The sequence below is a fragment of the Aquarana catesbeiana genome, linkage group LG08 (assembly GCF_042186555.1).
Source record: "Aquarana catesbeiana isolate 2022-GZ linkage group LG08, ASM4218655v1, whole genome shotgun sequence".
NCBI classification, from domain to species: domain Eukaryota; kingdom Metazoa; phylum Chordata; class Amphibia; order Anura; family Ranidae; genus Aquarana; species Aquarana catesbeiana.
In genome coordinates, this window is record NC_133331.1 from 82,261,200 (window position 1) to 82,285,330 (window position 24,131).

Consider the following 24,131-nt stretch of genomic DNA (forward strand, 5'->3'; position numbering starts at 1 on the left):
TACCGGGATGATGCCTGCACCTACAGGCATCATCCTGGTATTGATTTTTTTCAGCTGGCGATTCCCTGCACCGTAAGAACAATCATAGCGTCAGTACAGCCGCTTGATTGTTCTTCCCGCATCCCCCAGTGCATCTACGGGCTTGCCCGTGTGATCGACAAGCCAGGGAATACCGGTGACCAAATGGTCCCTGGCAGTCTCTATGGCTCTCGGAGGTCCGGGCGTGACATTATGGCGTCACGTCTTGCCTAGCAGTTGTAAATACTGCCGTGTACTAGTTTTTGGTTTTTTTTATTTCAGGCTTTCCAGCCTGGAGGAGAGATGTGGGGTCTTACTGATCCAAGATCTCTCCATAAAGAGGGCCTGTCATGCTATTTACATTCCTTGTAATAGGAACAAAAGTGAAAAAAAAATAAAGGGAGAGTGTAAAAAATGTTTTAAATAAAATAAACAATATAAAAAAAAATGTAAAGTGCCCCCTGTCCCCACGTGCTCGCACATAAAAGCGAATGCATATGTACGTCGGGCCCATATACATAAATGGCATTCAAACCACACATGTGAGGTATCGCCGTAAACGCTAGAGCAAGAGCAACAATTCTATCCCAAGACCTCCTCTGTAATGCCCTGTACACAAGGTCGGACATTGATCGGACATTCCGACAACAAAATCCTAGGATTTTTTCCGACGGATGTTGGCTCAAACTTGTCTTGCATACACACGGTCACACAAAGTTGTCGGAAAATCCGATCGTTCTAAACGCGGTGACGTAAAACACGTACGTCGGGACTATAAACCGGGCAGTGGCCAATATCTTTCATCTCTTTATTTATTCTGAGCATGCGTGGCACTTTGTCCGTCGGATTTGTGTACACACGATCGGAATTTCCGACAACGGATTTTGTTGTCGGAAAATTTTATATCCTGCTCTCAAACTTTGTGTGTCGGAAAATCTGATGGAAAATGTGTGATGGAGCCTACACATGGTCGGAATTTCCGACAACAAGGTCCTATCACACATTTTCCGTCGGAAAATCCGACCGTGTGTACGGGGCATAACTCTAAACAGGTAATCTGTAAAAAAAAAAAAAAAAAAATGAAAGCATTGCCTATGGAGATTTTTAAGTACTCAAGTTTGGTGCCATTCCACGAGTATGGGCAATTTTAAAGCGTGACATGTTAGGTATCTTTTTACTCGGCATAACATCATCTTTCACATTATACAAAAAAATTGGGCTAACTTTAGTGTTTTTTTTTTTTAATTGATTAAACTATTTTCTTTTCCCAAAAAAAAATAGTTTGAAAAATTGTTGCGCAAATACAATATGACATAAAAAGTATGCAATGCCCGCCATTTTATTTCCTAGGGTTTCTGCTAAAAAAAACATATATAATATTTGGGGGTTCTTAATAATTTTCTATCAAAATAAATTATGATTTTTACATGTAGGAGCAGAGTGCCAGAATTGGCCCTGATGGCAAGTGGTTAATTACTTTATAGGGAAAAAAGGTTTTACAATGTGCTCCTTGGTACTTGTCTTTACGTACCACCCTTTACCTATGCCATCCTTGTAACAGGAACACTTTAAAAAAGTGTCTTGTACCCCCTGCTTGCACCTCCTCTGCAATAGGGTATAATGGCAATTCCAGGTGCTACAGAGTATGCTTGAACGTTAGATGTCAAGGGAATATGTCAGATGTCATAAGAACCTGATATACATCAGCATTGGTTCACATCAAGTAAAGCTTGACTTCTTCCATACACTTAACATGCTGGGGAACTTGTCATGTAGCAGTTGACATTATTTCATGCAATTTATATGCCAATTGAGTGGCTTGTCACTGTTCCTGTTTCCACCAATTCAAACATTGCCCTCTAGAAAACATAGCAAGTCACAACCTACTAAGTAGGGAAAAGAGAAACATGAAAAAATACAAGTTATTTAATGCTCCAGAAATAGGGGCATGGCGACTGCACCACATTAATGAGCAAGATTTGCTGAATGTTGCTCGCATTTCTGGATGATATAAGTCATGTTCTGTTTTTTTCTGTTACTTAATAATCCAGAATAAAGCATGATACACAGTTGTGAAAATATTTGTTAACCTGAAACCATGAATTTGAAGTTTCCTGAAATGTGAAGTTAATTCATCTTTTAAAAAACATCACACATCACTTTACATTGCCCTATCTTTACTGAATCAATGGTTTAAACAACCAAAATAATTTATGGAAAATGTATGTCCATGATAATGACAGCTATACTACATCTGAATGGTCCTCATAACAGTATATTGCAAGAGAGGTCAGGACTCTGTGCAGGCCAGTCCTCCACCCCAAAGTCGCTCATCCATGTCTTTAAGGAGTTGTTTGTGCACTGCTGCGCAGTCATGTTGGAACCAGAAGGGGCCATCCCCAAACTGTTCCCACAAAGTTGGGAGCATGAAATTGTCCAAAATGTCTTGCTATGCTGACGCCTTAAGAGTTCCCTTCACTGGGACAAAGGGGCCAAGTCCAACCACTGAAAAACAACCCCACACCATAATCCCCCCTCCACTAAATGATTTGGACCAGTGTAAAAAGCAAGGTTTATAAAGACATGGATGAGCAAGTTTGGGGTGGAGGAACTTGATTGGCCTGCACAGAGTCCTGACCTCAACCTGATAGAACACCTTTGGAATGAATTAGAGCGGAGACTGCGAGCCAGGCCTTCTTATCCAACATCAGTGCCTGACCTCACAAATGTGCTTCTGGAAGAATGGTCAAACATTCCCATAGACACACTCCTAAACCTTGTGGACAGCCTTCCCAGATAAGTTGAAGCTGTTATAGCTGCAAAGGGTGGGCCAACTCAATATTGAATCCTATGGACTAAAACTGGGATGCCATTAAAGTTCGTGTGCGTGTAAAGGCAGGTGTCACAATACTTTTGGTAATATAGTATATATATGTGAATATATATATATATATATATATATATATATATATATATTACACTAACACACTAATTCAGCAGTCTATCTTCCTCCCTCCAGTGTAAAATGGATTTTGAATGATAAGACAGGGATTTACACAGCAAAGGTTGACAACTTGTAAACAATTTGATTAAACTATTGTTTTCACATTGTAATCTAGTATCCATGTGTACCTCAATGTCGATTGCTGTTCTGTAACAACTAAACCCATAGAGAATCAAAGAACATAAAAAATCATTTGATCTCTCATTAGCTGTCAAAGCTCCAAAAAGAGTGGAACCCAGTTCTAAATATTAGATATTTATTCCATTTCGCTTATTTAAATTTTCTAATACTACCATTACTTACATTGTTTATTCTGTTTCATTTACATTTGCTCCATCTGCATGCTGGATTGTACTGTTGTTATTTTTGTGTAATTTGTGTTTGATAATTTATTTATTGCATTCTATCTTTTTCTGTTCTTCAGATTTTTCTGATAATGATGCCATCTGGGACTGTTCAGTTGCAATTTATTTCCCATATACATTATTAGCACTTAATTATGCAGTCTCCATTGGCATAATTAAGTCTCCAAAGCAGCAGATGGAGATTGTTTCATCTGGTCACAACATTTGATATATCACAAGTTCTTTAAAGTTCTTGCAACACTTTTCTTTGAAAATGTTGACCACTTTCCTTAGAGAAAAACTACGATTAGTCTTAAGGGTCATTATTCCCAAGTGACCCAGTTGTACGCAAAATCTGGTAGGTTAAGAATACTAGAACTTTAACATTCAGGCCTCTGTGAATTTTTGCTTTGGTTCTTCCAATTCTCTTTCTTATAATTTAATATAATATATCACATAACATTTAGTATGGTAGTATTCATTGTGAATCCTCAGTAACTATGTGTTTATAAATTATGGAATCCATTATATACATTCTTTTTTTCCTGATGAAGTGGAACCTTTTAACCCCTAAAACAAGTTGCTCCTGTGGCATTCTTTTTTTGTATACAATACATTTTAAACACAACAGACAGAGTATGAACCCGTGATCTTATTATAATGCCAAATGCAGGCTCACACACAGTGCCTTGAAAAAGTATTCATACCCCTTGAAATTTTCCACATTTTGTCATGTTAACAACCAAAAACTTAAATATTTTTTATTGGGATTTTTATGTGATAGACCAACACAAAGTGGTCTGAAATGAAAGGAAAATGATAAATGGTTTTCATTTTTTTTTACCAATAAATATGTGAAAAGTGTGGCATGCTTTTGTATTCAGCCACCTTTACTCTGATACCCCTAACTAAAATCTAGTGGAACCAACTGCCTTCAGAGGTCACCTAATTAGTAAATAGAGTCCACCTGTGTGTATTTTAATCTCAGTATAAATACAGCTGTTCAGTGAAGCCCTCAGAGGTTTGTTAGTGAACCTCAGTGAACAAACAGCATCATTCTCTGCCCCTCGACTCACCCCATCCATCTCCCCACGCATCACTGATTTGCTAACAGACATATCAGCCTGGATGTCAAACCACTTCCTCAAACTGAATCTACAACCGAGCTCTTAATATTTCCTCCTCCATGTGCCCCTTCCCCTGACTTCTCTGTCAATGGCACATCTATCAGTCCGTCCCCACATGCCAGGATGGTAGGGGTAACCTTAGACTCAGAACTGTCCATCCAATCCCTGTCCAAATCCTACCGCCTTAGCCTCCGCAACATTTCTCGGGCAGCACAGTGGTGTAGTGGGTAGCACTCTCGCCTAGCAGTAAAAAGGATCACTGGTTCGAATCGCAACCATGACACTACCTGCCTGGAGTTTGCATGTTCTCCCTGTGCCTGCGTGGGTTTCCTCCAGGTACTCCGGTTTCCTCCTACACTCCGTGCTGGTAGGTTAATTGGCTTGTGTTCAAAAAATAAAAATAAAAATTGGCCCCAGTATATGAATGTGAGTTGGGGACCTTGGATTGTGGGCTCGATGTGAGTGTGTGATGTATGTGTAGAGCACAGCGTAAATTGACGGTACCTTAAATAAATAATAATAGATGAGCATCATAATGAGACGTAATGTACAGGGATAGGGACAATTGTAGACATGCACCCACACTCGCTCAGGTTGAACTGGATGGACTGGTGTCTTTATTCAACCTTACTAACTATGTAACTATGTAACTATTTCTAGAATACGCCCCTTTTGAACTAATGGCACCACCAAGCTTCTAATTCACTCCCTGGTTATCTCTCGCCTCGACTACTGCAACTCCCTCCTCATTGGATTACCTTTACATAGACTATCCCCCCTTCAGTCCATAATGAATGCCACTACAAGACTTACCCACCTTACCAACCATTCAGTGTCCTCCAGCCTTCTCAGCCAATTCTTCCACTGGCTTCCACTCACTCAACAAATAAAAATCAAAGTACTAACAATAATTTACAAAGCCATCCATAACTCTGCCCCCAGCTACATCACTAACCTAGTCCCAAAATACCAACCAAGCCGCTCTCTTCGGTCCTCCCAAGACCTGCTGCTCTCTAGCTCCCTTGTCACCTCCTCCCATGCTCGTCTCCAGGATTTCTCCAGAGTTTCTCCTACCCTTTGGAACGCCCTACCCCAATCTGTCCAACTGTCCCCTAATCTATCCATCTTTAGACGATCCCTGAAAAGCCTTCTCTTTAAAGAAGCCTATCCTGCTTCTAACTAATACACTGTTTTACTTCCTCCATCAGCTCATTACCTTTTGTATCAATTGACCCTTTTAGATAGTAAGCTCTAATGAGCAGGGCCCTCTGATTTCTCTGGTTCCAAATTGTAATGTAACTGTAATGTCTACCTTCATTTTGTTAAGCGCTGCACAAACTGTTGGCGCTATATAAATTCTGTATAATAATAATAATGAAGGCCAAGGAACACATCAGACAGATCAGGGATAAAGTTGTGGAGAAGTTTAAAGCAGGGTTAGGTTATAAAAAATATCCCAAGCTTTGAAGATCTCATGGAGCACTGTTCAATCAATCATCCGAAAATGGAAAGAGTACGGCACAACTGCAAACCTACCAAGACATGGCCGTCCACCTAAACTGACAGGCCGAGCAAGGAGATCATTATTCAGAGAAGCAGCCAAGAGGCCCATGGTAACTTTAGAGGAGCTGCAGAGATCCACATCCCAGGTGGGAGAATCTGTCTACAGAACAATTATTACTCGTGCACTCCACAAATCTGGCCTTTATGCAGTGGCGGCTGGTGCTCAAAATTTTTTTTGGGGGGTAGGCACAAACAAACTGAAAAATACTGAAAGAAAACCAATCAAATGCAGCCACTTGTGCCCATCAATTGCAGCCATTGAGCCCATCAAATGCAGCCACTTGTGTCCAACATATGCAGCCACTTGTGCTCATCATATGCAGCTACTTGTGCCCCATCATATGCAGCTTCTTGTGCCCCATTAAATGCAGCCACTTGTGACCATCATATGCAGCCACTTGTGCCCATCATATGCCGCCACTTGTGGCCCATCATATGCCTCCACTTGTGCCCCATCAAATTCCTCCACTTGTGCCTCATCATATGCAGCAACTTGTGCCCATCAAATGCCGGCACTTGTGCCCATCATATGCTGCCACTGTGACCCCCGCCCGCCAGCTGTCTGCCTGGCACTTGCCCCATCTTAGTGGTGGGTCATACAGCGGGTGATGGCGGCGAGCTGTGGGACATCTCCTGTGTCCTCTATGCTTCCCCCTCCTCTGTTCTTCCATTCTGCTAGGCATCCAATAGGAGTGCCTGTGCCATCAGCCAATCTGGTGACGGGTATTTGCCCGTGCTTTCTGACTGGCGGAGAGGCGGCTCAGTGCTAAAAAAGCAAATATTCATTTGCTTATCTAACACATCTGGGTGGACTGTGAGCACAATGCTCTGCGCTCCAAGTCCACCTATTTTGAAGCCTATTATAGCCTATGTCTCAAATCAGGTGCTTAAAAAAAAACACCCCCGCCACTGGAATTCAAGTGCCCGGTGTCCAAAAAGAGGCCGGACACCTGAATAGGGGGTGGCAGCAGCAACCATGGACAGATTCATGCAATTAGTCATATAGGGGGGTAGCGTGACAGAGGGGGAGGTGCCCGTGCTTCCTTAATGGACAGGCTGGCCTTGCCTTTATGAAAGAGTGGCAAGAAGAAAGGCATTGTTGATAGAAAGCCATAAGAAGTCTCGTCTGCAGTTTGTGAGAGGCCATGTGGGGGGCACAGCAAACATGTGGAAGAAGGTGCTCTGGTCAGATGAGACCAAAACTTGTTGGCCTAAAAGCAATAGCTATGTGTGGCAGAAAACTAACACTGCACATCACCCTTAGCACACCATCCCCACTGTGAAACATGGTGGTGGCAGCATTATGTTGTGAGGATGCTTTTATTTAGCAGGGTCAGGGAAGCTGGTCATAGTTAATGGGAAAATGGATGGAGCCAAATACAGGGAAATCTTAGAAGAAAACCTGTTAGAGTCTGCAAAAGACTTTCACCTTCCAGCAGGACAATGACCCTAAACATATAGCCACAGCTACAATGGAATGGTTTGGATCAAAGCATATTCATGGCCCATGGCCCAGTCAAAGTCCAGACCTAAATCCAATTGAAAATCCGTGGCAAGACTTGAAAATTGCTGTTCACAGACGCTCTCCATCCAATCTGACAGAGCTTGAGCTATTTTGCAAAGAAGAATGGGCAAAAATGTCACTCTCTAAATGTGCAAAGCTGGTAGAGACATCCCCAAAAAGACTTGCAGTTGTAATTGCAGTGAAAGGTGGTTCTACAAAGGATTGACTCAGGGGGGCTGAATACAAATGCACGCCACACTTTTCACATATTTATTTGTAAAAAATGTTGAAAACCATTTATCATTTTCCTTCCACTTCACAATTATGTGCCACTTTGTGTTGGTCTATCACATAAAATCCCAATAAAATACATTTACATTTTTGGTTGTAACATGACAAAATGTGGAAAATTTTAAGGGGTATGGATACTTTTTCAAGGCACTGTATCTGGAAATGCAAATCAGCTTACCTGAAAAACATTAGGAAATTATGTTTTGACCCTCCAGCATTATCCAAAAACTTTCAATTTTAGGTGAACTGTCTTTTTTCAGTGCTGAAAGTGTGAAAGGTTTTTCTGTAAAATTGATTTTTTTATGTTTGCCACATGCCTCTATTATCTGAAAAACATGGAGAATTTTGAACTTCTGTTTTTGTGGGTATCTACTCTGATCACCTTAATGTATCATGGCAAAGCTCTCATGATGCAATGCATATATTCAGAGGTTTTCTATGCTGTTAGCATGAGGTTGTGATGGAGAACAGCATAGATACAACATTTTTAACCACTTGCCGGCCAACCACAATACTTTTACTGGCGGCAGGTCGGCTCTCCAGTGCGAACCGACGTACCTGTACGTCAGTCCGTGCATGTGAGATTGCGGGCATACATGCGCCTGCTGCGTTCCGCGGGAGCACGCCCGCGGGTCCAGTGGACTCGATGTCTGCCGGCCACCTGCGATTGTTGAACACAGAGGCAGAACAGGCATTTGCCTGTGTAAACAAGGCGGATCCCCATTCTAACAGGGGACATATTAGAGATCTTCTGTTCCCAGTGATCAGGAACAGCGATCTTTGTCATGTCCCTGGCAACCCATCCCCCTTACAGTTAGAACACACCCAGGGAACACAGTTAACCCCTTCAACCCCCCTAGTGTTAACCCCTTTCCTGCCTGTGTCATTTATTACCAAAAGAAAGCTCTATTTGTGGGAAAAAAGGACTTTTTTTGGGGTACAACGTCGCACGATTGCTTAATTGTCAGTTAAAGCGACGCAGTGCCATATCGCAAAAAGTGGCCTGGTCATTAAGGGGGAAAATTCCGGAGCTCAAGTGGTTAAGGTACACAGAACTCCTCCAACAAATTTCCATAGGCTGGAAAGGGGCATACAAAATGGGGACATGACCAAATGGTGTTAACGGGCAGGATGGCAATTTGTTTCATTTTATTGTGCATGATGTGTTACTATCAAAAACATGATGTGTGGATTCTAGGTGCCATCTCTGGTTGGCCCTCCAACCTAGAACACAGCCTGGCCTGTGCAGATAACTGCCAGATGGTTCAGTAAGCCATCCAATGTCTTTCTTATCGGGGAAGCTTGGCAAGGACATTGAGTGCCCATAAGCATTGGACTTCACACTCCATTTTCTCATTTCATCCACGCAGGATCCACGGGACACAGAGCTGTTAGTGCACCAATTGTTATGCAGATAGAGAGACATGAAAGGGAGTACCTGAGCTGTTTTGAAGCAAACAAAAATATTAAACATAAGAAAAGCAGGGAGCAAATGGAAAAAATCAGCAAGGAGAGAATCGTGCAGTGATTAAAATTGAAAACAAAGAAGAAAAATTATCAGAATGTGGTAAGCCAACATGAGACCTAAGATGCCTGGATCTAGATATCCCTTCTCAGATTTGCACAACAACAAAACAGCTCATTCCTCGCATTATCCTATTAAATTATAAACACATTCACAAAATATACTGTTTTGCTTGTAAAAATATCAGTAATTTACATAAAATGCATCTTCAATTTTTTCAGTACACATGAACGTGAACGTAGTGGTCCTGTGCAGTAGTGCCTTAGTTTACAGCAAACAAACAACTTAATTTAATGGCCTTCTTCCTCCAGTTGCTTTTCTTATTTTAACTCCTACGCTGTCCCATTTGTCTACTGGAGCAAAGCAAAAAATGTCAGTGAAATCTAAAAGTCGATCCCATCAGATCTTATTTAGGGTTAAGGCACCTTCCTTTTTGCAACATGACAATGCATGACCTTGATTTTTGACTGCTCGTGTTTCAGTATCTCTCTTACATCATCCAGCAGAATCTTCACCATCCAAAACTTCTGGGTTTGTTGGATATGAAGATTCTGCTAGATGCTGTAACTCTTGAACAGAGTAGAAGAAGTAACATACTTGTGCTTAAATCCCAATAGCTTCTACATGTATATAATCCATCAGGTATTAAAAAGATGTTAACACTAAAAATTCTAGATAAACCGTCTACATATTGCTATACACCGTTTCTAGCAGACTTTGCAAAAAAAACAGGGATTTTTAGTTCACAGACATTGCAATACCATTGAAGAACCTCCAAGGTGATATTCTCTGAAATATTGCCTTTGCCATGTGCAACACAAGAAAGGCAGCGGGTGATTAGAGAGCTGAATGCATGGCTAAAGACCTGGTGTAAGGAGGAGGGATTTGGGTATTCAGAGCACTGGGCTGACTTTTCATTGGGGTGCAACCTATATGCTAAAGATGGTTTGCAACTAAATGGAAGGGGGGTCTTCTGTGCTGGGAGAGGGTTTATGGGAAGGCTGGAGGAGTATTTAAACTAGGATTGTGGGGGAGGGTGAATTAGATTATAATGGGGCAGACAGGTCAGACAGGGGTCATCCCCTATTGGTAGGTGGAATGGGGAAAGGGCTATGGCAGATAATATAAAGGTTCCTATGTTACAAACAACCATTGGAAATGGTACTATGTGTACTGAAATAAAAAATATGCAACATACGCTGCAAGGGCTGGGACAGTGATAATAATGGGGGATTTTAACTACCCATAAATTGTCTGGAGTAATGACGCTGCTGGGACAGTTAAGGGGCAAAGGTTTATAAACCTATTACAAGACACTTTTATGGTCCAGTTTATTGAGGCCCTGACTAGGAATGAAGCTCTGTGGACCTGGTAATCTCAAACCCTGCAGAGTTTATTACCAATATTCATATAAAAGAACATCTGGGTAGCAGTGACCATAACATGATTTCATTTAATGTTAGCTGTAGGCAACAAACTTATACGGGTAAGATAAAACACTTAACTTTAAGAGAGCAATTTTTCCAAAGATGAGGGCTGCTCCCCAGGATTTAGACTGATAGTGAATATTAGCATCAATGGACACAGAACAGAGATGGGAATTCTTTGAAAAGACCCCAAAAAATTCTGCAAATACTGTATATTAATAGTAAAAGGGTCAGGTCTGAGCATGTTGGCCCTTTACAAAATAATCTAGAAAGAGTGACTAGGGACAAATAGAAGGCAAATTTATTAAATACTTTCTTCAGCTCTGTGTATACAAAGGAGCATGGGGGAGCTCATGTCCATAATGGAGGTGGTAGCCCCAAATGATCCACAATGGCTCAAAAGTGATATTGTCAAGAAATATTTAGACAGAATAAAGGTGGCTAAAGCACCTGGACCAGAACTACCCACGGATCCTAAAAGAATTGAGCTCTGTCATTTCAAGGCCATTGTTTTTATTTAGGGACTCGTTAATGACTGGAATAGTACTACTGGATTGGTGCAGGGCCAATGTGGTGCCCATATTTAAAAAGGGATCAAAGTCTTTGCCAAATAACTATAAACCTGTTAGTTTAACTTCTATAGACGGGAAGATACTGGAGAGTTTAATAAAAGGCCACATAGACGAGTTCTTGCTGGAAAAAAATATTTTAATCAACGGACAGCATGGATTCACGAAAAACAGAAGTTGTCAAACAAACCTGATTTCTTTTTATGAGGAGGTAAGTAAAACCTTGGACAGAGAGGTGGCTGTGGACGTGGTATACTTGGATTTTGAAAAAGCGTTTGACACAGTTCCCCACACACAGCTTCATGTGTAAGGTAAAGTCTACAGGCTTGGAAATATCAATTTGTAAATGGATAGAAAACTGGCTAAAAGACAGAATTCAGTAGTGGTTAATGACTCTTACTCTGAATGGTCTAAGGTTATCAGTGGTGCACCCCAAGGTTCAGTGTTGGGACCCTTACTTTTTAATAACTTTATAAATGATATAGGGTATGGGATTAAAAGTATCATTTCTATGTCAATGGAAGGACAGGATTGGGACTTTATATGAAGCACAACTAGAAAAAATAAGGTCACATGATAATGGATTCCACACAAATGTAATAGATTAAAAACATAACCTGATAAGATAAGGAACACCGTAACAATTTATTGTACATAGTAATATCATAGTTTACAACCATTTTAAGGAAAACAATACATAAATATACACTAATATAATTGTAGGGGTTCATAATCAACATAGTTATTTGATAATCATAATAAAAAAATTCAATGTTTCATAGCATTTTTAATGTGGAATCTCAGAGTCGCATGACCATATGATGTAGCATAAGGCAAATCTCTACGCGTTTCGTGGAATCTATCCACTCATCGGGAGCAATTATAAATACAGAGATCTATAATGAAAAAGAGAATTTGCAAAATGAACAAATGTTGGACATAAAGAGAGGAAGAAAGAGGCTAGGATAAATATTTACTGAAATCTCATAGCTTCACATAGAATGGATGTAAAATAATGTGGTGTTGTAACTAACTGGGGGCGCCATAGAGACAGACATCCCACGGGAGCTGAGGCCGCAAAACCGCAGCCAGGAAAATGACCAGGGAGACAGTATGGAGAGAATGGATGACTGAATAAAAAAAGCATATAACTATATTAGTATATGGAGCTGGCCTTAAACAATTACTATCCAAACCAGGTGGATTGATATACTAGTAAATATAGCTCACATATCCAGCCAGGGTGGAGATCAAAGTAGGGAAAATAAGTAACTCAGTAAGTGGACCATAAATAAGAAATAATTACCTTAAATCTCTAACACATGTAATAAGGGCTGGTATGTAGAAATCTATGGAGTAAGGAGAGATGTGTACTCCACCTGTGTATGGTCTCGATGGACACAACTAGCCACGTTATGCCACCAATGCCACGCTGTGTTATAAAAGGAAAGGGGAGGGAAGAGGCGGCGCCAACACCCGAATGTATAACATCACGTGGTAACCAGCGCAACCGACCCTCCCATGTATACAACACTGGTGGAAAAATCAGCACGCCAGCGTGCGGCGTCAGATGATGCCGCACATACAGCATGCTGGGTGTGGCACCAATGTGCAGCAGGTTCCCGCCCACCACCCCATTACTATAGGAGGGAGGGGCCTATGCCACACAATGCAGCTCCCGGGAGTGCAGGGCTCAGGCAACCCCGGTGACAAAACATCACTATTAAAAAATAATATAACAATGTCAAGCAGAAGTCATGATGCGGTTAATGTAACCAATAACCGTTGATTGCTTCAAGACTGACACTTGCTACCTTAACTAGTATGCTTCCATCCTTAAATCATTATATAAAAAGAGGGGGAAGGGGTGTTGTTGGGACTTTAAATGAGGCGATGAATGGTTAAATTCATCTGCCTCCATCCCTATGTTTGACTATGTCAATGGAAGGAGAGGGTTGGGACTTTAAATGAAGCACAACTAGAAAAGTATAGTATAATTTCTATCTTTGCAGATGACACTAAGCTATGCAGTGGAATAACGCCCTTAAAGGATGTCTCCAATTTACAAGCCAACCTCAATGCACTGTCTAATTGGGCAACTAAGTGGCAAATGAGGTTTAATATTGATAAATGTAAAGTTATGCACTTGGGGGCTAAGAATATGCATGTATCATACATACTAGGGGGAGTAAAATTGGGGGAATAATGGTGGAGAAGGATCTAGGTTTTAGTAGATCATAAGCTCAATAATAGCATGCAATGCCAAGCTGCAGTTTCCAAAGCGAGCAAAGACTCCTTTCTTGTATTAAGAGAGGTATGGACAGCGGAGAGCAAGATATAATTTTGCCCCTGTACAAATCATTAGAAGAACCTCATCTGGAATATGAAGTTCAGTTGTGGGCACCAGTACTCAACAAGGATATCGGGGAGCTCAAGAAAGTGCAGAGATGGGCAACCAAACTGACAAGAGGCATGGAGGAGCTCAGCTATGAGGAAAGATTAGAGGAACTGAATTTATTCCCTCTTGAGAAGAAGAGAATGGGAGGGGCTTTTTTTTACCTCCCAGAATTAAAAACCTGAACAGATCCCAGCGCTCTGCAAACCAAGACTAGATCCGAGAAGGTGAAGGGACATCACAGACCGAACTGTGGAACGATTTTTTGGGCATATGCTGACCAAAGTGCTTTACCCTTAACCGTGTGGAGACAGCCTCGGAAACCTGACAGTGTGGAGACAGCTGCGGGAGCCTAATACACCATCAGATGGGACACCAAGAGAGCTGAAGAGAAGCCTCATCCACAGCTACCCACATATGCCTATTACCCCTGCAGGGGTTACTACTTTTTGTGAATGGGGATCTGACAGGGGTAGCACTATCAGTCACCTGATTTGCTGAGCACTGAAGTCACCTCAATTAACGTTTCTGGCTGTTTAAGAACTATATTTTTACCTTTCTTGGGACTCGCATTTTGTTTTTCAGTTCACTTTTTATTTATTCATTCTGGTTTACTGTTGGACAGTTGGTTAATTACATTCACGTAAACACGTTATGCTTCAGGTCAAGTGTGTATAGATATATATGTATATATTCCCTGACCCGATGGACATTTTTATGCATATATAATTTTATTTAATTTTTTGTGTATCATTCACATTAGCTGTTTGAAACTGCCTTTTATGTATTGATATTTGGTTTACTACATGTGTGTGTGTGTGTGTACGGCTGAATCCATCACTGGAGAGTACACACTGGAGAGTCCTCACAGGTAAAACCGCCCCGCTAGCGGCCGAATACCGACGGTAAAACGCTGCTAATAATAGCGGCGTGTTACCTCCGACGCCGCCGCCCGCCCCAGTGTGAAAGGGCTCTAACTGTGAGTATAGGATTCTGTATATGGGATTGTATTTATTTTTTTGGTTGACCTGGATGAACTTGTGTCTTTTTTTTTTACCTGACTAACTATGTAACTATTTAATACATGTTTAAGCTGGCCAACTGCATCAAAGTAAATCCCTCTCTGGCCAGTCCCCCCAAAATGCCACTGCCCCCAAAATGCAAGTGCTCCAGTGGATAAAGTGCCAATGTGGGGCAGATAGACACAAGTTGTAGGAGAGCTACAATACAATAGCTGTTGGGATCTGAACACAGTTACAGTATTGCACTGCAGGTTGGTGACCAGACCTGAACTTTGTAGCTCTCCTACAACTTGTTTCCCTTTAGTACTATCTTACAAACATGGCTGGCATTTGCTTGATGGATATTACAGAATAAATTGATTTTGAGGGTTGTTTTTCTCCTCTATTCCAGGAACAATTTGTCTTATAATTTAAATTGAAAGTGGTTAACACGGATATATGTTTTTGTATTTTTAAAAATGGCATTTATCTTGGAATACATCGATATTATAATACAAGAAAAACTGTGTGCAACTATGCCTATCCTCAATAACATAAATAATTAAAGCCAGCCAGCACTGACAAGTATTTCACACCCAAGTTCAAAAGTTAAAACTAAAAAACAGTGCAGTGTTAATAACTCTATTGGAGTAAAAACCTATACCCTAAAAAGCCTAGTACACATCAGTAGTTTTTTTTCGTTTAACCCAAAAAAAACTGACAACTCAGTTTGGAGCCACTGTACAAACAATCCAATGTTAGCACAGCGATCTTCCCTGCTGTTTTGATAGGGGTACAGCACCCCCACCAGAACACTACGGTTTTTATTGAACCAGGCGATGTCGCACGATATTTGGCCTGTGTGTACTAGGCTTAAACCTGCCAAAACATAAAAATACATAAAAACCGTGTGATAAATTTAAAGAATAGCCCCAAGTCCACACTATTCAAAAAATGTCTTTATATTCTATCTTCAGTAAGATTCCTAACACAAATGAGGTAATATTCACAAGGTGTACTCCTAAATCCGTGTCTATATTGCTCATCTTCATAAATAGACATCTCTATTGTAAGAGGTCTATTTAGGAAGGTGAGTGATACAGGCAGTTATTAGTGCTGCATTGTTATTTTGTTTTATATTTTAACACATCTATATCAGTGGAGGCTAGTGGTAATTTTTTTTGGGGGGGGGGCAGCAAACGCCACCCCCCACCCCATGGTCAGGTCGGGTTGGTCAGTCCGTAGGTGCATTTACCATCCATGGCGGGCATTCACGAGCAGCTTCCCCTTCCCCTGCTCGGTGGCTTCCATCTCCTCCCTCCTCCTTGGCGGCCAATCAGAACACTTCTCGTTTTGGCCAATCAGGAAACGTGTCTCAGACCTGCGCTTCCCGATTGGCGGAGAGGCAATTCAGCGTGAGAATAGTGTATATTAATTTGCTATTCTAACACACCTGGGTGGGCTCCAAGCGTAATGCTCTGCGCCCGGAGTCCACCCTATTTTGAAGCCTATTAGAGCCCCTGGCTATAATCGGTGGTTCAAAAAAAACACTCCACTACTGTAATTCATGTGCCCGGCATCCTGAAAGGGGCCGAATGCATGGATGGGGGTGACGGCGGCATGGATAGGGACCGCCCCTGATCTACAGTGCCTTGCAAAAGTATTCACCCCCTTGGCATTTTTCGTGTTTTGTTGCCTCACAACCTGGAATTAACATGGATTGTTTGAGGATTTGCATCATTTAATTTACAGAACATGCCCACAACTTTAAATATGTCTTTTTTTGTTATTGTGAAGCAAACAACAAATGGAACAAATAAACAGAAAAAGTTAATGTGCATAACTATTCTCCCCCCTGAATTCAATACTTTGTAGAGCCACCTTTGCTATCACAACTCCAAGTCGCTTTGGATAAGTCTCTATGAGCTTGCCACATCTTACCACTGGGATTTTTGGCCATCCCTCCTTGCAAAACTGCTCCAGCTCCTTCAAGTTGGATGGTTTGCACTTGTGAACAGCAATCTTTAAGTCTAAGCACAGATTTTCTATTGGACTGAGGTCTGAGCTTTGACTAGGCCATTCCAACACATTTACATGTTTTCCCTCAAACCACTCAAGTGTTGCTTTAGCAGTGTGTTTGGGGTCATTGTCCTGCTGGAAGGTGAACCTCCATCCTAGCCTCAAATCACACACAGAGTAGTACAGGTTTTGCTCAAGAATATCCCTGTATTTAGCACCATCCTTCTTTCCCTCTACTCTGACCAGTTTTTCAGTTTTTTGAAAAACATCCCCACAGCATGATGCTGCCACCACCATGTTTCACTGTGGGGGTGGCGTTCTTTGGGTGATGTGATGTATTGGGTTTGCGCCAGACATAGCGTTTTCTTTGATGGCCAAAAAGTTCAATTTTAGTCTCATCAGACCAGAGCACCTTCCTCCATACATTTTGGGAGTCTCCCACATGTCTTTTCGCAAACTCAAAATATGCCATTTTGTTTTTTGCTGAAAGTAATGGCTTTCTTCTGGCCACTTTGCCATAAAGCCCAACTCTATGGAGCGTACGGCTTATTGTCGTCCTATGTACAGATACTCCAGTCTCTGCTGTGGAACTCTGCAGCTCCTCCAGGGTTACCTTAGGTTTCTGTGCTGTCTCTCTTTAATAATGCCCTCCTTGCCCAGTCCGTGAGTTTTGGTGTGCAGCCGTCTCTTGGCAGGTTTGCTGTTGTGCCATGTTCTTTCCATTTGGTTATGATAGATTTGATGGTGCCCCTCGGTAACCATCAAAGATTTGGATATTTTTTATAACTTATTCCTGACTTGTACTTCTCAACAACATTGTCCCTTACTTGTTTGGAGAGTTGCTTGGTCTTCATGGCAGTGTTTGGTTAGTGGTGCCTCTTGCTTAGGTGTTGCAGCCTCTGGGGCCTTTCAAAAAGGTGTGTATATGTAATGACAAATTATGTGACACTTATATTGCACACAGGTGGACATAATTTCACTAATTATGTGACTTCTGAAGGTAATTGGTTCCAGAGCTTTTTATGAGCTTCATGACAAAGGGGATGAACACATACGCACATGCCAATTATCAGTTTTTAATTTCTGAAAAATAGTTTTATGTATATATTTTTCTAATTTTACTTCACCAACTTAGACTATTGTGTTCTGATCCATCACATATAATTCAGATTAAAAAAACATTGAACTAAAGGCTGTAATTTAACAAAATAGGTAAAAAGCCAAGGGGGGTGAATAATTTTTCAAGGCACTGTATATTATCATATTTGTTGCTGTATGGTAAAAACCTCAAAGCTTGATGGGGTATAGTGGGGGGGGGGGGGGGTTAGCGTTTTAGGATCCAGTGATAACATTGTCATTTTGCATGGACAATGGGTTTGGATGTGTCTTACAAAATTTTTGACACAATAAAGTTATTACTTTTAATAGAGATATACTGTTAGTGTTGTCATAGTTCTATTTTTTTAATTTCTAACATATTGTATGTAGTCCACTAGATTTGCAAAAGTATTATGCTAGGAAAATGAATCCTGTTTTCTTAGTGTAGGTTTTTTTCTACCATAACAAGAACATTTGTAAAAATGAAGACTGTATTTAATGATTCTAGATTTTTATTTTTATTTTAATATTATATTACATTCCTTTTTAAAGGGAATGTGTTACTAGTAGAAAACACCAGTCTTTCAGAGTCTGGTTTAATGTTCCCATGTAATATAAAATTCATTGTGGGCTCAGTCATTGTGAGTATGTCTCTGCAGGCTCCAGGCACAGAGCAGTGTCAAGCTCCGATTCTATGTAGCATGGTGTTAAAGAGAGATTTAGATAGGATATTCCAGCAACCCTGATTTTCTCCTGCTGATTACTTGGCCATGGCAGCGTGTATAGAACAAAGTAAAAAAGCGATTTCTGCATTGTTTTTATCTATTCGTCATCATTGTGATATTGCTTGATATGTAACAGAGTCACTTTAGGTAGACTGGAGCTATTTCATTTTAATGCTAATACACTGTACTTACTTACAGGGCTACTTTACTATGAAGACATCGCTGGTTATGTAACAAAAACGGAAGCAGATGCGGCTGAGCGCCTTATCAGGACCATTATTTGGGGATTTGTATCAGATGCCATTGTGACAGTCACCGGTGGCTTCAGAAGGTACTGTGATACTAACGGGATTTTCTTGCCCATCCATGTCAAACATCATTGTAGATTTTGGCTGAGATAATTTAACATGCTCCTCATACAGATGGACAGATGTTCCATAACAATAGTATTACCATTTGCACAGTATAATTCCAGAATACATAAAACGTGTCTGGGTTATTTGCTAGTCCTAAATAAAATATTATTTTTTCTTTCAAAGGACATTCACAGTTAACACAAGATCACAAGAGTGTACACCACTGTATTAAACTGACCTAGAGACTTGCTATGTGATTATTATCAGTACTGTACCTTAAAAAAATATTGTATATGAGTGTGTATATTTATATATACAGTATCTCACAAAAGTGAGTACACCCCTCACATTTTTGTAAATATTCTATTCTATCTTTTCATGTGACAACACTGAAGAAATGACATTTTGCTACAATGTAAAGTAGTGAGTGTACAGCTTGTATAACAGTGTAAATTTGCTATCCCCTCAAAATAACTCAACACACAGACATTAATGTCTAAACCACTGGCAACAAAAGTGAGTACACACAGTGAACATGTCCCATATGACACTTCCCTTTCCTCTACACAATGCAGCGCTGGGTGCCTAAATGCAAGGTTTTATGTGCAAGGTTTTACGTGCAAGGTTTTATCCTAGATAACAAGGATAACTTGCCACAAATTTGTGGCAGTGTTGAATTGTAAGTCTGTTAACTTGCTGCACATTTTCACTGGCAGGTTGTACACTTGCAGAGCATTTAAAGCACAAGTTCTAGTTGACACTTTTCCAATTTGTAGCAAATCTGCGTGGCACGTCTCTACCAAGAGCAAAGTTGCAGTGGTGAGTCTGCAGCAAGAGCTCAGCAAGTCTATAGCATAAAAATTCAGCCACAGTGACCCCCTGTGGTGGGATGACTATAGTGCAACATAACTGAAGCAGAACTTGCTGCAGACTTGCAGAATGTTTGCAAAGAAAGTTGATCTGGAGTCATGCAATGCGGACTTGTTGCAATTGTGCAACAAATGTGAAGCCTGGCAAGTCTAGCAATAGCTTAGCAAGTCATTTTCAGACTTGCAGCACAATTGTTTGCTATCTGGGATGTTATGTGGGATTTTGGTGGGTGTGTTTAACAGTTAAAGTTTTGGCTTTCTCAGCAATATATAAGACTGTGGTCTGAAGTCTGAGTGCAATGCTGGGAAGAGCAGATATGGGCAAAGAATAAATCTCAGTTTAAGAATGCAATGTTTCAAAAGTTTTCTGTTTTTGGCAGTGAAAGAATTGAAGAACTGTACAGTATAGTATAAATGGTTGTGCACATTGGGTCAATCATAAAATGTATTAAACTTTTTGATGTGTGCAAGCATAATGCATTGTTTCGAAATGGTAAATATTTATAAAACATGTAAAAATAATGATCCACGATTACCATTCTTCAATAACAATAACACTCATTTATTTATTAGAAGAGAGACTGTTCCTCTCCCTGCCAACAGATGTGCCTACATTATTTAACAGCTCATCAGTCCTGTTATCTTGTTCAGGAGGATCTCAAGAAGGCATTGTTTGCTGTGGATATTTATTTATCACCGGCAGCTGACAAATACTTTAATACACTTAGACCTTGGTTTAGTTTTTGAGTGAACATAATAAGTCATTTGTTCTATGTTGTTATTAAAATTATAGTTATATAATGATTGTGTAATATATCAACTGATATAATTTATAGGGAGCCACTGTGTATTTTCGGAGAGCATTACATATAAATATAAGTGTGTAAAAAGTACTTAAAGTCAATTTTTGATGAGCACCCTCTACCCAGATAGCAAGCAATTGTGCTGCAAGTTTGAAAATGACTTGCCAAGCTATTGCTAGACTTGCCAGGCTTCACAAGTTTGTTGCACAATATCAGCAAGTCCGCATTGCATGACTCCAGATCAACTTTCTTTGCAAACATTCTGCAAGTCTGCTGCAAGTTCTGGTTCAGTTATGTTGTGCAATAGTCATCCCACCACAGGGGGCACTGTGGCTGAATTCTTACACATTTTTACTGGCAAGTTGTATACTTGCAGAGCACAAGTTCTAGTTGCCACTTTTCCAATTTGTAGCAAATCTGCGTGGCACGTCTCTAGCAACAGCAAAGTTGCAGTTGTGAATCTACAGCAAGAGCTCTGCAAGTCTACAGCATGAAAATTCAGTCACAGTGACCCCCTGTTGTGGGATGACTATAGCACAACATAACTGAAACAACGTGCAGCAGATTTGCAGAATGTTTGCAAAGAAAGTTGATCTGGAGTCATGCAATGCGAACTTGCTGCAATTGTGCGACAAATTTGTGAAGCCTGGCAAGTCTAGCAATAGCTTAGCAAGTAATTTTCAAACTTGCAGCACAATTGCTTGCTATCTGGGGATTTTACTCTGTACTGCCATGTCCAAGAACCCTTTAAACAATTTTACTGCTTCATATTTCACATTCATATTTCATTTAAAAAGTTTAATGTGCATAGTCTGGGCACAGGTTCACTTTACCTGTAATCTGGTTTTAAGAATAAAAGGACACCTAGATTAGAAAATATAAAATTGGAGACCTTCTAGGTTTGTAGAAAGTAAGTGCAGATGCATTTATAGTTAAGTAATGCAGCACAAAGTTTTTTTTTATTGGAAGGCCATTGGTCTACTAAAGCATATCTAAGCCCAATAAACATAATGTAATATTTTGCAGCTTGCTGGTTCTTAGATGTTGTGGCTGCGACCAGTTTTTGTCTCAGGCTTTTTTTCTTTATTTTTACATGGTGATTCCAATGCCCCGTACACACGGTCGGACTTTGTTCGGACATTCCGACAACAAAATCCATGGATTTTTTCCGATGGATGTTGGCTCAAACTTGTCTTGCATACACACGGTCACACAAAGTTGTCGGAAAATCCGATCGTTTTAAACGCGGTGACGTAAAACATGTACGTCGGGACTATAAACGGGGCAGTGGCCAATAGCTTTCATCTCTTTATTTATTCCGAGCATGCGTGGCACTTTGTCCGTCGGATTTGTGTACACACGATCGGAATTTTCGACAACGGATTTTGTTGTCGGAAAATTTTATCTCCTGCTCTCCAACTTTGTGTGTCAGAAACTCCGATGGAAAATGTCCGATGGAGCCCACACACGGTCGGAATATCCGACAACACGCTCCGATCGGACATTTTCCATCGGAAAATCCGACCGTGTGTACGGGGCATAACAATAACAGACTTTGGGGGTTATTTACTAAAGGAAAATCCACTTTGCACTGCAAGTGCACTTGGAAGTAAAGATGCTGTAGATCCGAGGGGGGCATGCAAGGAAATTAAAAAACAGCATTTTAGCTTGCACATGATTGGATGATAAAATCAGCAGAGCTTCCACTCATTTCAGATCTACCTCTTAGATTTAGAGCGACTGCACTTTCAAGTGCACCTGCAGTGCAAAGTGGATTTGCCTTTCGTAAATAACCCCCATTGCGTCCTAGGATGTCAACACTCACTCACTGTACTGATATTGGCTGATATTCGGCCCATTTGTACAGGGCTTAAGAACGGGTTATAACGCCTGTCAGTTGTTTTTTTGCCATCTGTATCCCATTGGAGAGATTTACCTTCACTTCCTGCCCCTTAGCGAAAAACAGGAATTGAGAAGAAATCCCTGCAAATTAAGGGAATCTCTTGGTGCCCCAAGGTCCCCATTGGAAGATTTCCCAACTATTACTTTTCCAGGGACAACCCATTTTTTTTTTTTTTACATTCAATAATGGTAAACAGGGCAAATAGAGAGAGAGTGAATCTCCCTAACAGGGCCACAGACTTAAAATAAAAATATAAGTATTCTAATCTCCACTCTGTCCAAAAAAACTAAAAAATAAATTGCCTTCAGTTATACTTTAATTTCACACTTTGGTGACCCTTTTTCATTTTTGATAAGTGTTTATTTCCCTTTAATTATAAACATCAGTAAAGCTACAGAGATTTTCCTATTTATACAAATGGCATTCCTCTGTCGCACCATGTCTCCTATGTCTCTATTGGAATTGAGCCTTGGGTAGTATCAAAAATCATTGAAGCAGATGGAAAGACTGCCCTGATTTAATTTATCAGGATTTTGTCTACCAAACTATCTAATAAGTTTTCTTCTGATATAGAGATGTGAATGGAGATGTTAGAGTATGGGGGAAAAGAGGGTAGTGGGAGTCATGAGTAAAGCACCTGACTTGACTTGACTGGAACACTCTTATTTGTTTGTTGGCACTTTCGTCTTAGAAATTTACAGGCAATACTATTAAATACTACACTATTAGGGTAGATTTAGACATGTGTATACATCTATTGGTTCTCTGAAGAGCAATCCACTTTCAAAGTGCTTTTCAGAGGCAATTGACAAGCATTGACAGGCAATTAGGAGGTGATGTGACTGTTTGAATGCCATTTTTGCTGACAATTGCAAGCAGTTGCAGAGCGTTTGCGATGCTTCCCTGCTCACCTGAATGGGTAACATTTAGTGGGCTACCTGCCCGCCATTTGCTACATGTTGGGTAGTTTTCGCCTTGGAAGTGAAACATTGCAACCATGACAGGTATACACCCCCATGCGAATGGGTCACATTCAGTGGGCTACCTGGCGATTGCTACGTGTCCGGTAATTAATGTAAACACCCCCGCCCTCTGCCTTTTGCAGCTTAAGAGGGGCAATTGTGGGGGTAAATACACAGCCAAACTGCACATTTTTACTGCCCCCCCACCTTTTCCTGGCCTCCACTGGAGTCGGGAGTCAGGATCCAAGAGGGTTCCCTTATTCGCTTTCTCAGGATTTAAGGTACTCTGTTGTGAAATGCCCAGGTCTGAATTGTAGTTGGTGGGGAGGGGGGGTATTTAGCAGTGACATGCTGTGGGGCAACCTAAAACTGAGAAATGCTCAAGCCCTTGTCATCTTGAGACTTCAAGCCCCAAACCAATGTTCTAGTTTTGGTGTTTGGAGTAGAGCAGGTATACAACAAATTACAACAAATTACCAAGAAACATTGCTGGCAAAACATCATTAAACATTAAACATTACTCCCCCTTTTTTTTCTTTCTTGATACTTTTCCTGTAACCTATTTAACATTCCTTCAAGAATTTTCTTTCCAATGAACAGTAATGCAGAAAAGGATCTTTTCTGCTAT

The 24,131-nt window shown here is 40.7% G+C and overlaps 1 protein-coding gene across 1 annotated transcript in view; it reads left to right on the forward strand.

The window, feature by feature from the left end:
* DNTT (DNA nucleotidylexotransferase) overlaps positions 1-24,131 on the forward strand; it is a 670,580-nt gene that overhangs the window by 213,477 nt on the left and 432,972 nt on the right. Inside the window, exon 7 of the mRNA XM_073596073.1 lies at positions 18,809-18,941. Within this exon, the coding sequence (XP_073452174.1) occupies positions 18,809-18,941 (133 nt within the window). The remainder of the gene's footprint in view (positions 1-18,808; positions 18,942-24,131) is intronic.